The sequence below is a fragment of the Letharia lupina genome (genome assembly GCF_014066315.1).
Source record: "Letharia lupina isolate WasteWater1 chromosome Unknown contig_8, whole genome shotgun sequence".
NCBI classification, from domain to species: Eukaryota; Fungi; Ascomycota; class Lecanoromycetes; order Lecanorales; family Parmeliaceae; genus Letharia; species Letharia lupina.
The window spans coordinates 934,765-952,405 of NW_023502977.1; the positions used below are offsets into that span (position 1 = coordinate 934,765).

General features: G+C 49.2%; 5 protein-coding genes across 5 annotated transcripts; 3 read left to right on the forward strand and 2 right to left on the reverse strand.

The window, feature by feature from the left end:
- Positions 1–583: 583 nt before the first annotated feature.
- On the forward strand, positions 584–4,162 carry HO133_010096 (uncharacterized protein; the record flags this gene model as incomplete). Its single annotated transcript, XM_037300952.1, has 3 exons — positions 584–843; positions 902–4,100; positions 4,157–4,162. 3 exons carry the CDS (start codon positions 584–586, stop codon positions 4,160–4,162), a joined length of 3,465 nt encoding a protein of 1,154 aa, XP_037153769.1.
- A 704-nt stretch (positions 4,163–4,866) lies between these two features.
- Positions 4,867–6,351, forward strand: HO133_010097 (uncharacterized protein; the record flags this gene model as incomplete). Its single annotated transcript, XM_037300953.1, has 2 exons — positions 4,867–5,493; positions 5,650–6,351. The coding sequence occupies 2 exons, from the start codon at positions 4,867–4,869 to the stop codon at positions 6,349–6,351; spliced, it is 1,329 nt and encodes a 442-aa protein (XP_037153770.1).
- Positions 6,352–7,070: 719 nt separating this feature from the next.
- HO133_010098 (uncharacterized protein) lies at positions 7,071–8,753 on the forward strand (the record flags this gene model as incomplete). Its single annotated transcript, XM_037300954.1, has 5 exons — positions 7,071–7,694; positions 7,885–7,894; positions 7,957–7,992; positions 8,045–8,167; positions 8,278–8,753. 5 exons carry the CDS (start codon positions 7,071–7,073, stop codon positions 8,751–8,753), a joined length of 1,269 nt encoding a protein of 422 aa, XP_037153771.1.
- Positions 8,754–12,273: 3,520 nt separating this feature from the next.
- Positions 12,274–13,157, reverse strand: HO133_010099 (uncharacterized protein; the record flags this gene model as incomplete). The annotated part of the gene is made up of 4 exons (XM_037300955.1): positions 12,274–12,357; positions 12,434–12,812; positions 12,929–13,048; positions 13,138–13,157. 4 exons carry the CDS (start codon positions 13,155–13,157, stop codon positions 12,274–12,276), a joined length of 603 nt encoding a protein of 200 aa, XP_037153772.1.
- Positions 13,158–15,119: 1,962 nt separating this feature from the next.
- Positions 15,120–17,169, reverse strand: HO133_010100 (uncharacterized protein; the record flags this gene model as incomplete). Its single annotated transcript, XM_037300956.1, has 3 exons — positions 15,120–16,642; positions 16,696–16,826; positions 16,991–17,169. 3 exons carry the CDS (start codon positions 17,167–17,169, stop codon positions 15,120–15,122), a joined length of 1,833 nt encoding a protein of 610 aa, XP_037153773.1.
- Positions 17,170–17,641: the final 472 nt, after the last annotated feature.

A 17,641-nucleotide genomic window follows, 5' to 3' on the forward strand; every position in this document is an offset into this window, starting at 1 on the left:
TGATATCGGACATCTAATTGCCTAATACTCTTTCTCTTCTTCCGTCCTCCGTACAACACTTCTTCTATTCTTTCCAACCACCTTCCCACTGCTCTCGGCCTCTTGCTGTACCACGCCGCATCGAATACGTTTCAAGCTTCATCAGTTCCATCTTTCTTGCAGTGCTTCCACAACCGATATTACAGGGTCTTTGGACTGTTTTCGATAGCCAATACAGCCCTAGTATACTTGTCAGTCTTATTGCTCAAGTAACTCGAGTGGGGTCGCAGGAGCATTTGCACATCATCTCTCCGTCTCAATGCGACATCAATCAGCGGCGGGCACTGTCTGAACTCTTTGAGACCATCAAGTACGACCTTTGCGAATTTGTTGAACTCGCTGGACAACGACCCTTTGGTTTATCGAAACTGTGGAAGTTGCCTCAACGAAGCAGATACCCGTCGCTCGTCATCGCTCACAGGGTCTTTCTGCGAGCCCACGCTCTTTAAGCCCCTGCGAAACCTGAATCCAGCACTCGTCATCCAAGACGTAGCCTCTTCTCTCTCCAGACGTTTCGACCCCGGGAAAGGATCTAATAAAAGTAATGGCACCTTCACCAAAGCCAGACCATCATTTGAATCTCAACTATCTTCCTCAACTTTCGGCGACGCAGCCACGATCTGGGTCATCGACTGCTAATACATCACCAATTGAACCACCAGCTGGCACTGCTGTACGATCACCCTTCGGAAATCCTGGAAGCAAGAGTAGCATGGGTGCAGCAACAGCTGGAAATACAAGGTCGGGGACTGGCTCCCCATCGCATGAACTTGGAGGTGCAAGTGGTCGGCTCTATTCAAAAAGGTAAGAAAAACCTTCTATGACGCGGCAACCGATTTGCTAACAAGTGCTGGAAACATAGGGCCCGAGAAATTCAAGCTCAAGAGGGTCTCACCCCAAATCTTTGGGGTCCCCCAGCTAGTGGTGGCTCAACCCCTTTAAGGGAGACGATTCCTGAATCACCCAGCCAAGATGGATTTCCTGACTTCATGCCGCCCCCCGAGAGCACTACACAAGGTCCTCCACGCAGAGCACGGGCTGGGACTGTGCCTTCAAGGTTCTCTCCTGCTGCTCCACCCGGCCTGGGTGGCAGCCAGTCGTTTGTGCCAAAGACTTCGAGGCCTACACCATCTACAAGCCCTTTCAGATCATCTTCGTTCGTCGGCGCTGATGGCGGGAATTCAAGTTCACCGTTAGGAAGTTCTACTTCTGCGCTTCTATCGCGATTGAGAGCGGGGTCTATGCCTCAGCGGGCAAGCTATGTCGAGAGTTCCAGTCCATTTGGTTCGTCACTATTCTCAAGTAGCTGGAGCAATCCTAGAGATAGGTCCACCACCCTGGCTAGCGTTCGTTCGGCCGATGTGCCGGCCTCTCCCGCGCAGTCCTCGTTCTCCAAAGACGGACTGACGGACACGGATGTCAAGACTCTGGATTATCTCGGCTTGGCGGAGACGCCTATGCAGACGCAAATCAATCTTGTTCAGCCTGGCATGCAGAGATTGTCCATGCAGCCTTTCCTCAACGACATTGCCGGCTTCAACAGGAATCTAAACAGATTCAGGTCCTACTCTGTCAATGCCAAAGAGAAGTACGCAGCGGAGGATGACGAAGATTATCCTTCCAATGATGGCTATTCGGGGCAACAAAGTGGTGTCATGACTCCTATGGATGCTGCTATAGCCCAAACAAATGCACAGATCATCCATCACAATCTAGCAGTTCAGGCTTTTGCCACTCAAGCTTCCGCTAGTAGGCCAAGAGCACGCACAGCTGGTGTCCTTGATTCGCCTTTGAGAACACCAGCTGGTCCTTTGCGATACCTCACGCGTCCTCCACAATTGACTAGCCCAGTCCACCCCACAGATTGGACCGAAGATTACGAGGGTCTGCCGGAAGCTGTTCAGGCTCTTCATCTCAACGAGATGGGACAACGATCAAATTTCGAAAGCACTGAGGAGAGCAGCCAAGATGGACCGACGCGTGCGCTTTGGCTTGGTAATATCCCTACGTCGACTACTGTCACCTCTTTACAAGCTATCTTCGGCGCCCATGGCAAGATTGAGTCATCGAGAGTCCTCATGCACAAGAACTGTGGCTTCGTCAACTTTGAGAGCATCGAAAGCGCGATTAAAGCCAAGCAGTCGCTTAATGGAAAAGAAATTTTTCCTGGAGCTGGTCCGGTGAGAATCGGTTATGCAAAGGCCCCATCTGCTTCCGTTGGCGGCACTCCTGGAAATACCTTCCACTCACGAAGTCCTGATCCTTACAGTAATGGACAGACTGACAATGAAGCCTCTCAAGCTACCGATGACAATAATGGGAATCGCCAGGTCAATGGAGTCCACGCACAGAGTACCGCTGCTGCCCTTGAAGTGCCGGATCTGCCTGAGTCGAAGTCTGAGATGTTGCAGATGGCTCATGAATTTGGAGCTAGCGCCGAAGACCGTTACAGCATTGAGGACAGCATTGATGCCGCCATAGCTTTTCAGGATTTCGAGAACGAGATCCTACCAATTTCAGAGCCAAGTCACGCGAGAATTCATGACGCACCCAAACTCCGAGAGATTCGGAAAAGGATAGACAATAATGCCATGACTCCTGGAGAACTTGAAGAAACCGCAATGGGAATGCTTCCAGAGATCGCCGAGCTGGCTTCCGACTACCTTGGAAATACAGTTGTTCAGAAGCTGTTCGAGTTCTGTTCCGAATCTGTCAAGGAGCAAATGCTTATCCAAATTGCCCCTCACCTTGCAGAGATCGGGGTCCATAAAAATGGTACTTGGGCTGCTCAGAAGATCATTGACGTTTCGAAAGTGCCGAGTCAAATCCAGATCATCATTAACAGTCTACGACCGTACACCGTAGCTCTATTCCTCGATCAATATGGCAATTACGTTCTGCAAGGCTGCCTACGATTTGGCTACCCGTACAACAACTTCATTTTCGAGACTATGCTCAGCCGTATGTGGGACATCGCTCAGGGGCGATTTGGTGCAAGAGCCATGCGTGCTTGCCTCGAGAGTCACCATGCTACCCATAGCCAGAAGCGAATGTTAGCCTCGGCTATTGCACTTCACAGTGTACAGCTAGCGACTAACACCAACGGTGCGCTTCTACTCACGTGGTTCTTGGACACTTGCACCTTTTCTCATCGCCGGGCTGCTCTTGCACCCCGGCTGGTCCCTCATCTTGTCCATCTTTGCACACATAAGGTAGCTTATCTTACCGTCTTGAAAGTCATCAACCAGCGGAATGAGCCTGAAGCCAGGGACACTGTCCTCCAAGCTCTTTTCTTCTCCGAGGACAACAAAACCTTAGAAGACATCTTGAGTGATCAAGCCTCCGGTGCCACACTAATTTACAAAGTTCTTACCACGCCATCTTTCGATGAAAGCCAGCGCAACGACGTCATGCAAAACGTGCGCAACGTACTCTTGCGGCTAAAGGCCTCGGCATCACAAGGGTACAAGAGACTTATGGACGAGGTGGGCCTGTCTGCTAAGGGCGTGAAGTCCGAGCGCGACCCTACTCCGAATGGCCACGGCCCTCACCAGGAGCGCAATCGTACTCCACAGCATGGGTCAAGGGAAGGCAGAAGGCAGCATCAAGCAGAAAGCGATAGACAGTATAACGGCCAATTCTTCCAGCCTGTGCCTCAGCAGCAATACCCAATGCAGACAGGCTTCACTGGAACTTCAGCCATGGATCCGAACGGTATTCTGGCATACGAGCAGCTAGCGTCAAATTTTACATCCAATTCACTCAATCCAATGAGCCAACAATATCAGCCAGCATTACTGCCTAGAGGCGCCTCGCCAGCGGACTATTACACAGGCATGGGTATGGGTGGCTACTCGTCCCCTTCATCATCCTTGGGTCAGATGCCACAACAAAACATGCGGATGAGCCCCAGTCCCATGTTGCAGCAATCCGCTTTCGCTCCGCCCGGTTTCAATCCACTAATGGGCGGCAATGGTATGGCCGGCGGGTATCAATATCCAATGCAGTATTATCCCCAGCAGCAGCCTGTGATGCAACAAAACGATGGACGACGCGGCAGGGTATGTAACCCTTCAGTAGCAAATGTGACGTTTGAGTCTGACTAATGCATTGATAGCGCTGAATCTGTGTATCTTCCTCCCAAAACTGTGTCATATGTGGTGGTGGTCCTGATGAGAGCACAAATCAGTTCCGCAACACATCTTGTGACAAACATACGAATCTAAGGGCAGCTTGAGTGGGTAAAGCTCTTTGGCACGCGCGCAGATAGAAGCGTCTTGACGAATCTCCTTCACCTTTCGAGGCTGCTGGCACGCCTCTGCATTCGTGTAGGTATATTTCAGCCGCGATGTTGGATGAGGGAAAGTCTTCGTGTAAGTAGTTTAAGTGGATTTTAAGGCGTTGCAGTCTTGATCAATGGCTTTTGGTGACGGAAGAACCATGTAGTATTAGCACATTTGGTCGTCACGAAAGGCTTGGATCCCTACAAATGGACCATAGGAATGATGAGATGGTTAAATTTTTGGGTCGCTGATTGCTATTATATTCGCTATCACTCGAGTGAATGTTTCCATTTCCACTTTCCATTTCCATTTCCATTTCGATTCCCGTCGCACAGTACGGAGGTACTCTAGTTTTCAATTCGGAGTTAACGAGTGCCCACTTTGTGTATCCGAAGCCTTTCCCACCGTTGACGCTAAGACAGATAAAGTAAGGTAGTCAACATAGCAACCCCGCAAAACAGTCCAAACAGTGGTGGACCGCAACCGAATAGCACGCTTGGCCGCCCTGATGGTCTTTTGACGTCCTCTACATTCCAACGTGATTATGTCTTCTGTCCACACCGTCATGTCTGGCTCCTTCTCTTTTGACACCATTCTTCCTCCTAAGCTCGACATCAACGTGGGAGCAAAGTCGCACTTCTTCCAGCCTCCGAAGACACCCTCGGCGTCAAGCTCACTTCACAGATCCACAGCTTCACTTCCCGCTCAAGATGTCATCAACAAAACTGCGAGTCGGGAACGATCACGGCATGTTTCACACTCATCAGATCAACTCACACCATTTAAAACCCTGTCAAATGCATCGCCAAGTATGCTTTCTTTCACACCGTCCGGCTTGGAGTCTCCAAGTTCCTTGAGCCCTGTGCCCTTTGTCAATACGCAATACAGGCTAGCCGGCGGTCTTGATACGCCAACAGCACGCCTGACCATGGACGAAGAAGGAGGAGAATGTCGGGCGTCACCCGGTCTACACTTGCGGGGATTCAGAGACTCCCAGTCAGTTCCAGACAGCTACTTTCCTCAGTCTGCTTCTGCGCTATCAAGAGAAAGCAATGGACGTCCAAGGCAGCACGCCTCCCCACGAATCCAAGATGGTTTTGGCAAAGCAGTCTACGGCATAGCTTCAGTGGCGGGCAAGCTGTGGGATTTTTGTAGGACAACCGCATTCAAAGTACGTACATTTCGGAATGATCTTTTCATATTTAGGACCAAAGCCTAAGTCACAAGTTATGTTGCGGGAGCACAAGGTTCCTTTTGCTCCTGAGATTTGTGTCATTACTCAGGTTCTTGGCTCGAAGAAGCAATGCTGACTCCTGATTCTGCCTAGGGCTTTTATTCTGGAGGCGGTCTGGGATATGAGATGAAGCCACCACTGGGATATATGAACTGCGATCAGAATATGTGGCAAGAAGTTGACTGCGACGACGTATTTCAGTCGAATCTATGCGAGAAGAGCTTGGTACCTGGCTGCTTCCCTGAGGAAGACTTCATCGCAGATTACATGTCCCAAATTCATCACACAACGCCGCCTCGCGCAGCAAAGAAGGTACAGCGAGAGAAGGGAATCGGTGGGGAGATAAGTGCCAGCTGGGTGCTTGTGGGCAGTACGTCTACCTCGCGCGAGACGAGTCCTTCACGGCTATCTAGTCGGAAAAATCCCCCCTCGAACACATCGGCGCGAAGACCAATACCTAAGCTTGGCAGAAGACCAATTCTACCAGCTTCAAGACCATCATTGACATCGTACGCTGGCTCGCCTGGCTTGCATTCCGATCGATCCGCATCTTTTGCGTCGCCAAGATCTCCAATCACGTCGCTGAAGCACGAGAGTCCACCACATGCAGAGGTACACCGGCAGGCGGCGAGAATACGGAAACGGGAATTGGAAGAAGATGCGAATCTAAAGCGATTCAACCAGCAGCTGAAAGCTATGATCAAAGAAGGGAAGGAGGCTTTGGGAACCAAATTCGAGGTCTTGGAGCCGGTAGACGAGAATTATGCCTATGTTTACGGCTGTAGGAAACGCTGATCGGAGCCTCCTTTCCCTGAGGTTTGATCCTAATGGAGATTAAAAGAAATGCTCTGGCGCAGTTCAAGAAGTCATCGCCTTGTCAAGGCACTTGCAAATGGCAAGGTATGAGTACTAGAATTATCAAACGCGGCATCATTGGCATTTATCGCCTGTCGAACTTTCACGTTCCAGACTCCAAGCTAAGTGATGAGGAGAACTTTGATGAAAAGGACATAAGCTTATGTTGGTATACTACCTGGTGAATATCGTTCGAGCCTGTGGCGGGCTGTTCTCGTGCAAGGCCAGGCATGATCATCCCACGACCAGTACGAATGCATACTGTGGACCACTACGAGCCGCGATGGAATTACCGTGATCTTTCTATATTACTCAAGTGACCATAGAAAGAAAGTAGCGGAAGCTTCTAACTACTCGCTCTCAATCGCGTTTTCCGCTACGCTGTCAATGCTATCTCTCGACACTGCATCTGGGACTACTTTACATACTGCTTAGGCTCCCAAGCCCCTTTCTCGCGCACAAGTTGATCAAAGGTCATCTGACAGCTTCCCGCCTTTGACAATCTGTCCTCACGGACGTGGTACATTGTACTCTACCTAATTACCCAAGCGACACCAGATTGTAAACTTGTTGGTTTACCCTAGACTGGCAACAATCCTGTTGAAGCCATCATGAGCGAGCTTTGACACTAACACTTCTCCTAGAGTTTGATTCTGTAAATGGCTACATCAGCACTTGGAAGCTACATCTCCGCACCTGGGAATGCCGTTTTCCTACAATCTTCCACCTTGCCAAAATCAACCGCTGCTACACAGAAGCAGATGTCACCGTTGGAGAAGATCACGTCAGAGCTTCGCCGAAAAATCTTTACACGCCTTCTCACGGCCGACAATGTTCGGCAACCACCCGATCGGTATCTCGTACGCCCATACCGCTTGCACACTGCAGTCTTGTCTGTGAGCAAGAAGATCCATGGTGAGGCACATGAGATGCTCTACCGCGAAAACCATTTTGTGACTATCTCCAGCGACTGGGAGATGAATTTCACATGCACGACAAACCATGAAGTTACCACTGTCTGTCAAAAGCCACAGCTCGTTGCCAGGTTCAAGAACAACATTATGCGCTTGCATATCAAGTTCCCATGGGCCAAGACCCAAGGGAACACCAAAGTCCATGCCAGTTTCATCATGCTAGTTCAGGATCTGCCTAGCTTCACACGATTGCTTTATATCTTGGGTGTCACTAATAGTAGAATACGACCGCAACTTAACTTAAATTTCCGGATCGAACCCACAGATGCCGGCTCTCCAAGCCTTGCCATCCAAAAGGCTCTCCTAGAGGTACGTCATTTCGGAGTGACTCCTTCCTTTTCGGCACTCTGGTCTGACATCTCAATCATGTTTAACTGCTTTGTTTTGAATCATGATCCAACGGTGCCATGTAATGGGCTCCCCCCCAATCTGCTTCAGAACTGGTTTTAGGGGTCGATCCTATCCTATGTTTTAATAAGGGCATACTGACCCCGAAAAGCCATTTCGCAGTTTGACGACCGCTGAACAGAATGTGAACTTCTAAGGCAATGTCGACGCCGCCTACGCGCAGGACATATCGAAGACTATGATGCCGCCTCTTCACTGGGTTCGTGCAGCAGCTTGGAAGCTCTACCACACCTGTGCCTCCATTAAGCAAGTCGGCGATCAAGCTCTCCGGATGGGAAACTACGACCTGGCTTTAGCCAAGTATCAGGACTCCCAGAATGTATTCAAGAGAGCCCAGGCCGACAACGAGAACATTTCCGGGGTAGAAGACCCAGGTTTGCATGCCTCAAGTGATCGGCTCATCTCGATCTGTGGGACCAACATTCTCCTGTGTACTCTCAAGGCAGGCGAAGATCCGAAAGAGCAAGGGACAACTCCCCATGAGGCTGCGGCGACGTCTTGAAAAGCGCCGCAACTCACAATATCGAGGCTACAGACCGTGCCACTGAGCTGTCGCAGCTTGAAAAGAGTAAATTTCACCATTATCGCGGCATCACTTATGCCATTAGAGATAATCACAAAGCGGCCTTGACTCAATTTCGAAAAGCAGCTCAGTGTGATCGAATGAGGGACCAACGCATTGAACTTGACCTTGCCATCACAAAACGTCATCAGGCGGCTGAATCTCCCGAGGAAAAGACCGCTGCAGGTAAAGTGAAAGCCTCGCGGCTCAAGGACGAGCCCCTGGAGCACGAGAATCCCATCTTCACGACTTCGAAATTCATCGACGGTGAGCGCTATCTGCTTCGCAAATTAGGTTATCACGGAGATATGCTGGAGCATATTCATGGAACCAAGGGTGTGGATATGAAGGAGATGGACAAAGTAGTGAAAAGTCTCGAAATCAGCAGCCTACTATGAGAAAGGGCAAGTTGATAGGTTTGTGGGTTGGGGGTGGGATGAAGCCGAAGGAGCAGCGCACATGCGGAGTTGGATTGCAGGTGGATTTGATCACTAACTCTACAAGGGTGATAAGGTTCTAAGGGGCCTGGGGAAATGCTGCTGGTATCATTTCCATGGCTTCAATAATCTCCTGCGCCAAAATCACATGTCCTCTCACACTTCGCAGCTCGACACGAGAAGCCTGGGTCTGTGCTGCGCTTTCGCTTCATATAGACGCTACCGGCCCCATGGCGAGTCTTGTGCTTCAGCTTGTCGGCAGCCTAGCTGGTGGCTTCGTTTCTATTAGTCCATCAAAAAGCAGATAGATAGCTGGACGCTTAGTCCTTCAGGAACCAAAATCGCTCTAGAGAATCCTTGCGGACCGCTTCCCCTCACTCTTGCCAACCGTAGGTTCAGGCCGTATCTTAGATCCGATGCGATGAAATGGATGGACTGATGCTGCGATACGTCGCGCCTGTTCTTACGATTCAGTTCCGCAAAACCATCCCTTGGAATGAATTCGATAGGTTGGAAAGGTGTACGGCGATCCTACATGGCATCAATCACTGGAATGAGTAGTCCGGTGCAGAGTCTTGCTGCAATGCCTGATGATGGAGAATACCCATGTATGCTTCCCGAGGATTCTTCTTGTACGTTTGGCCAAGCTCTGCGAAAGATTTCCTTCCGGCTCAAGATGCCAAAGACGCGAATGGAAGATGTCTGTGGTTTGATGTATAGTGATTTGACTGACGTCTCTGCTCCTGTACTTTTTTTGTTTTCCGGAAGAGCAGGTAGGTGCGTTAGCCATGTTGAGCTGTCCTGGCCGCATCACCACTGTAAGACATGCTTGGTTGTTTGACCAGAGTGGGCATGATGCATTGGCGGCCTGCAGCTGGACCACTGAGGACTTTCCCTGCATGATGTCTCTTTTCGGTTGCAATTGTCGGCATGTATTGGTGATTTGCCGCTCTCTACTTCACTTGTAAAGAATTGGTTTGTCCTTGTCAGTTACATTCAAGCCAGCCGATGCCTGAACAAGTGCCTTCTGCCTGAATGGAATTTCTCGTTCGTGGGATCATGCACGACTGTTGCTATGATTTGCCATCCCAGAGACATTATCTGATGGGCTCTTTCAGCACTTCGGGACCAAAAATGGGATACAGACTTTCATTCCCAGTGAAGCTCGAGACTCGAACTTTCTTTCCATTCTGCTTCTTACACAGTGTGATTAGCGAGAAGAAAGAAGCAACACTCTGTTCCTGTAAACAATGTTTGCAGGGAGTGATGGCCAAAACCCCTGTTGCGAACTTTGGTCATACTTTTGCTCACTGGCTCAGGATATATTATGGTGTCCGTGGATTTCCCCATCTCCGCTCATTGACCGGAATTGAAGCAGAGGGGGAAATACAAGGCTGTCGAGAAGGGTATGAGCCTGCACGTATACTATACTCATTACACCGTACACCGGCTGAACATTTAGATCTCAGTGCAACCCTTCTCATCAAGAAGCCGGAGGACTCCTTTTTTCTCTGTAGCCCCGTTCTAAAGTCAGTCCAATAGATGCATTCCGTGATGCCAAATGCCCAATATTCTTAGGCAATTTTCATGCAAGGTCACTGATGGCGACTAAGCAACAGATTGCCTTCAGCAGACATGCACTAGTGGTACCAGCAGTGTCACCTCTTTCGAACGGAAACTTTACATATATTACTTGTTTGTTGCATTAGCATGTTGCTCGGTTTGTGATTTTGCTTTTGCTGAAGCCCTTTGCCTGGTCTTTCGTTGTGTCCCCTTTGTCACCTTTCCAGATAACAGGCAGGCGATACAAACGTTTACACTACGCAGCGTTCACATTTTGAGTTATCAGCTATCGTCAGTCTTTTACACCTTTTGAGTTTTCTTACTTGTTTCTATTTCATTGTTCAATATCTGCCAGCAGGATCAACTTTTACCACTGAACTGCTTACCGGACTCAAAAGGTGCCTGAGAGACCTTTTTACCTCCATAATGCACATATTTACATAGACCAGAACCCACCAGTATGTTTTTATGTTTCTATATGACGATCGTTCACAGAAAAATAGAGGCTCTAAGCAATGAAGCTCACACATACCATACTATATCAAGACTTCAGCATCTGTACACTGCGGTCAATCTTTGGCTGTGGCGAGGACCATCAGGCTGCCATCTTTCAGCTAATTAAAAAAGTAAAGAGATCAGGTTACGTCAAGACAATATCAGTACGTGTCCGTTCTCCAATCGACTATACTTCACGTATTTGAGACATAACACTAGAGATTGGAATCTCTGCTGTTGCATTCGAGCTGGCTAACACTGAACAGGCTGGACCTAATCAATGAAGACTCGCGTCTCATAAAAACGCAGCTAGAAAGCCTGAGCAACAAAGCCTTACACAAAATCCTCAGTCTCTGTTTTATATAGGTGGTTCCCTGCATCCGAACGGACTCCCTATGTATACAGTGATTCTTGGGAGCCGACTGAGCCCAATCGGTATTTTTGCATAGTCCAACTGGAGACTATACAAGATGCAGTTGGTGACAAGCGAAGGTCTATGAAATGGCGCGAGTCGGTGGGTGTTTGGGGGTAGTGCGCGGACTGACCAACGCGCCTGGCCACGCCTATAACCAATAGTGTTGTCTCCATTGGGGTTCCACTTAGCATGAGTCGCGACCTTTGATAGCGCAGGACATCGACAGCAGGTGCCATGACGTGCAATCACATAGAGACCGTCGAAAATAGCTGCTCGTCCGACCGCCATTCTGAGCTTGCTCACTAAGAATCCGAATCGAAAGAGAGACGTTTATAAGCCACAAGATTAAAGCAGCCACACAGAAGAACATCTTATATAGTTTTCTCCCATCCAGGTACCCTTTTTAGATGTTAGCCACGGAAAGAGCTACCCTAAAAAGAATGATATTGCTATCAGAAAGGACAAGGACACACGAGCAGCAAGAGTAGGTGGCTCCCTGTTTCGGTCTTCTTTGAAGAGATGCTGTAAGGGAAAGAGTTGGGACCTAAAGCTTGATTAGCCGAATTTTGCAGATGGCGACGCATGAGCATTGCAGTAAGATAACCTCGACAGGAGATTCTTCATGCAGGTCTATCAAGTGTAGAGAAAGTTGAAGAGCACCATCGAGAGTAGCGAGCCCGAGATAACAACACGAACAAGCAGTACTAACGGATCCATCTGTCTACAAATGCATTCAAGCGGAATCGGCACAGAGCGATCGGGAGCTGCACTTGGGATAGACATGTGAGTGAGTTAAAAAACCACCGATAATGAGACAAGTATCAGCAGACGACAGACCAAACCGCGAAGTCTTTTTCTATTCATTCCGAGCCGTAGGCTCTTTCATAGCACCTGCTTGTAAGGTCTCAACTATCATAATCAAACCTGCAGGCTGAGCTCCCTCTGGGGACCATGGCGAGCCGTCCGAATACCACTGCTACCTGGCAGCATTTCCTCTTTTCTCATAGCTCACAAGATCACGCAACCTCGGTGCTTCTTCCCATCCTTTCCACCTCTCTTAGTTGGCGGGGGTTCTAGGGCTGCTACAATAGCCTAGACACAAAGGTTCTGATCAGCAAATGTGGAGATAGCTTCGAGTTGGAGGAAAAGTGGGACTGGTATTCTCTACCTCATCGAAGACATCCTTCAATTTGTACTGTGTCAATGCAGAGCACTCCACGTATTTGATCGCTCCCAAGTCTTTTGCCATACGTTCTCCGTCCTCTTTGCGTACTGGTTGCATGCGTTGTTTGGCAAGCTTTTCCCGCACCTGTGGGTCATCGCGAAGATCGGTCTGCGTACCAACTATGAGGCAAGGTACTCCTGGGCAATGGTGATGAACTTCCGGGAACCATTTCTCACGGACATTCTCGAATGACGCTGGGGATGTGACACTGAAGCAGACCAGAAAGACGTCGGTCTGTGGGTATGAGAGAGGACGGAGGCGGTCATAGTCCTCTTGACCGGCAGTATCAAATAGACCGAGAGTGTAGGGTTCATCGCCAATCCTAAAGGAGCCCCATCATTAGCGTGTATTCATTGCAACAAAGCTGAGACAACATTGCTCGATAAGGTGGGAAAGGTTGAGCTAGCGCTCGAAAACGGTAAGGTGTTTCAGACTTACATGACAGTGACAGCGTAGTTGTCGAACACGGTGGGCACATACTCGGAAGGAAATTTGTTGGTAGTGTATGAGATGAGGAGGCAGGTCTTTCCAACAGCACCGTCGCCCACTACGACACACCTTGAAGAGCTTGTGTCAGCAAACTCTTCCTGGTGGAACCATTCGAGGGCTGTTGATCTCCTGCTCCAGCTGTATGAGGTGAGACATACTTGATTGTAGCGACAACCATGTTGCGCTGCGCACTCCTGGTATATGTTGACCGAGTCTAGGCCTAGAGGGATGTTCTGATAAACGGGTGAGGTATTTTGGTTTTGATGAGTGTTTAGGACGAGAAGAATGAGGTGCGAGAGTCAACGAGGCGGATCCAAACCTGGCACAGTGATATCGAAGAGACGACCTTGAGCAGAGAATATGGTGTTATGCGAATTGTGGTGGGCGCGGCGGGTTAAGGGTATATGCCCTTGCAATGCGGTCGGACTCCCGAAAGCTCGTTGAATGGCGGTGGTCCAGCTAGCGGAGAGGGAAATGTCAGAGCTCCTGCTGAATACAATTCAAGGTAGGGGAGGAGGTTGAGCGGCAACTGACAGGTATCACCGCTGCTGGTTGGCTCAGCCTCTATGATGAGCAGTGAGTACTTACTTTTTTGGAGGGGAGAAGGGGGGGGGTGGTGGTTCAAACAGGGCGGTAGACCAGGCTCCCTTTGCTGAGGCCTGGAGAATCCTCCTCCCTAACCACTTGAATGGCTTTTCAATACAGGGTGATGTTGATGAAAGACGGATTTATCTTATCAGAAAGTGGTTGACAAAGGCAAACAAGTCAAAAAGTCTCGCTAGCTGGTAGTTTGGTCCTTGTCAAGAGCAGGGCCCGACCTTCTTAACGGCTCTCAGTCTTACAGGAATCAGGATGAACTAGAAAGAGATAAAAACAGAACAGAATTGAATTGCAAGCGAAGACAAATCAGTTACTGGCGGCGGTTGCGACTGACATACAAGCAACGAGCTACGTACGAGTCCTCGGTCGCCTTGCTGCGGCCAGTGGTGTGCTTCATGTTTGAGACAAGCAGCTTCTAGTGGGATTTTCTTAAAAGTGGGAAGCCCGACGACGCAGGTAGATTCTATTGTTCAATGCACCACTGCATATGCAAGGCTGCTTCCCAATCCGAGAAGCTTTTCTTTCTGCTTTGAGAGCTCTGGACGCTTCGAGCTTCCAGACACTCAAGTTGAAACTACGTCCACCTACTGAAAGTCTGACCCAAATACTTTATGATTTTATAATTTTATAGCTCTCAGCTTGCGATAAATACAGGTCTGCGATGCTTTTCGCTGATCCATACTCCCAGTTTGACCAACAATGTTATCGGGGAACAGATGTTAAATTCGCAGGAAGGGAGGAAGAGACGTTTCTGCAGAAGGAAGCATGGTACCAATCAATCTTCCCCGGAAGCGGCCTTGATGGTTGTTGCTGACGCCATGTCAGGCAGAGACGCTCCTTCTCCGAGTACATGTCTGCAAGGATCGAGGGCATTGCTGTTGCCAACATTTCAGGTACAGTGGCCTACAGTGGACCCCTGAGTCCCCGCCAAGCAGCGTCTCGGCTTGGAGGCAAGTGAGTCCCATTTCCACAGTACTTGTGCCCTACATGGAAACATCAGCCTTGTTCACGGACCAACAAAGACAAACATGATATGAACCATGGACTGCAGGTCAAGCTTAGCGGAATATGCAACAGAGCGCCTGCATAGCAAAGCCTTGTGATATCAGACGTCTCTGTTCCAATCATCCTATTCTGACTGTTGTAGAGTGCCGTTCTGCCTGTGCACCTCGGTGGCTGTGCGCTCTACACGTGGTTGAGGGACTGTTCTAGACCGCAAAGGACTCTAAGAAAGAAATCGTCTACTGTGTCTACCTACTCTATTGAACGAAAATTCTCTTCTCCGAATTTCTTGTTGCTCGGGCAACTCCGACAGAAATGCGAAGCAGATGACTGGTCACAATCGAAAGATTTGGCCCTAGCCACCATAGCCGAAACAATCTGGTGTCTTACAGTTTACCCTCTACCCTGTGACATTTACTGTCTTTAATGCAATCAAGACGCTTCAACATTTAATCTGATACTTCAGTACGTATCTTGACCATATTCCAATTTCGCAATATCCGCTGCTAGGCACACACGCTCATGGTTTATTTTCATCTCACCTCAATAAACGCCCGAGGAAGCCTCTCTCTCGCGCTTCTCCCCTATCCCCTTGCACTTCTGGGGGCCCTTCGTCTTGCGCCCTGTCACGTCCAATAACCTTCCCTCTGACTTTCTGATCAATACTATCCAACCTGTAGTTCCTCATTAGCAGACTCAAAGGTATCAATGGTGCGGCAAGACAAGCGGCGATGATCAGCAAAAGGTCCATCGTCTCTTGATAGCTCCGGTCAATGGCCAACCTCTCCAGGCTACCTCCCACATAACTCTTCGCGATTGTCAGATTACCGAAGATCAATGCAGCATCCGATTGTGCATCTGGAGGCAGATACTTAGTTAATTTCGCGGGGATATTCGCCGTCCAGACGGCCCCTGAGATCGCATTCCCTACCGCTCCGCCAACTTCCACAACAGTGAGAAATATAGCGGTTGCGCCAGCCACGTCGCTGTGCGATACAGCAGCTTGCACGCCCAGTTGAGCCGGTACGTTAAGCATTCCGCCGCCAATGCCCACGGCAATCTGCGTGCCCACGATTTGACCCGTGGAGCTGCCAAGCGATCGATAGCGTATCATTAGTCCAACGCCCATGAGGTATATACAAGCACCGGCGGTGATGTAGTACTTGTAATGGCGGGTATATTTGATGATGACGGATATACAAATTGCCGTTACTGTTGATGTGAAAGTGAAGGTTTGGACGATGTGGCCAGCTGCCGTCACCGAATCGTCTTGCACAACCTGCAGATACGAGTAGAAGTATGGCTGGATCGAGGTATAGAAGACGGCGAAATAGAAGAAACCAATGCCGCAGCCGGCGAGCACGTTACGATTTGTCAGGAGACGCAATGAGAGGAACGGTCGCGGGGCTAGCTTGCGACTGGATTCCCAAAAGGGAAACACGACAAGGCAGACACAGCCGATAACAATCATGGCAATTATGCTGGCATTATGCCAGTGACTCTTTGCAGTTGCGGCCAACGTCAGAGGAATCAAGATCAAGGCAAAAGCAGCCGAGAGCAACAGCAAGCCAATGATATCGAGCTCGTACCACAAATGCTTGAAACCTCCGACTACACTTTGACCCTTCCACGGAGACGGAGGAAGAAGATGCAGCCTTGCCGCATTTCTCACGTTCAGGAACAGTGCGAGAGCCAGCGGCATGAAAGCTGCGGGCAAAACGATGGTCCACAGGCCATAGCCCCATCTCCATGTGGTGTGGGCCAGTACACTGTTGGCAATCGGCGGACCAACCCAAACGGTAATCAGAAATGGGACATCTGGTAGGCTGGAAAACAGCGCCCTGTTGAGTAGGTCACTAGTATCTGCAACAAATATCTGTATCAGTATTTGCAAGCCTGTGGAACCAGCGGAATAGAAGATCTGAGCCGAGGCGAAAGTCTTGACATTGTTGGAGCCAGCCATTTGGATGTAGCCAATGATATAAAGACAGACACTGATGGAAAATGCTTCTAGTCGACCGAAAACGTTTGCAATTTTGGCCATCGGAGACTTAATGACGGCTGCGAGCGGTCAGAAGCGCCCATGGTGGTGTCTCATGTACTGTACGACCCACCATTGACCACGCCTTGAACCACGTAGACAGTCGCAACTAGCGAGTGTTCTGCGAAAGCACTGGTTGCGTACACGGTCAAATTTGTTGTTGTTTGGACTTCGAGGGAGGTACAGAAGGCCACGAGGAAGATGCTATGAAGGAGTCAGACAAATTGTAAGACATGACGTTTCAAGCGGCAACGGTGTATATCGACCAAGTGTTTTGATGCTAATTCGACACATGATGGTTCCCCTTGGAACAAGAGATGCCATGGCCGATTAGGGATCACAGTAAGATGGGCAACGGTAAAGCTCACCCAAGATAAGCGGCAATGAGTGACGATTGAGTCCATGTTTGACTGACCGCTTCTATGTTCTTGACTCCAGTCTGTGTGGCATCTGAATTGAAGGAGGATTGATCATCTTCATGATCCACGCTGATTTGGTCTTGATCACCATGAGCAGGAAGACTGTTTCCTGGCGCCACTTCTGCCATGAGGGGATCATGGAAAGGGAAGTGCAGCACGCAGGGAAAGGGAGGAATAGGAAGGGACTGATTATTATACTGAGAGAACAAACGACTATTGGTCTATACACAGTATATTCTCTTTCTCATAGAGTGACAAAGTAACGGAGACTAAAGTAAGGTAATGAATGTACCTTGTTGGGAGAATGACAATCAGATCATCTGATAACGATAAATCATTTTACGACGCTAGTCTACTTTGGGGCCTCGAATATGACATGACGTAATTTGAGTGGGGTGTGAGAGGGTCGGAAACTTTTGAGAGAGTCATTAATTATTTGGATTTAAGTATTATGATTGGCCATATGCAAGGGGAGAGCAAAGATTCGCTTAATCTAGCGTGGATTTACCTTCCCCTCAGATCTTATCAGATCCGCCCCTTAGCGCTTTGTTAATGTTCTTGGCCTCGGATAATCGGTCATCACTCACAGGTACATACCTT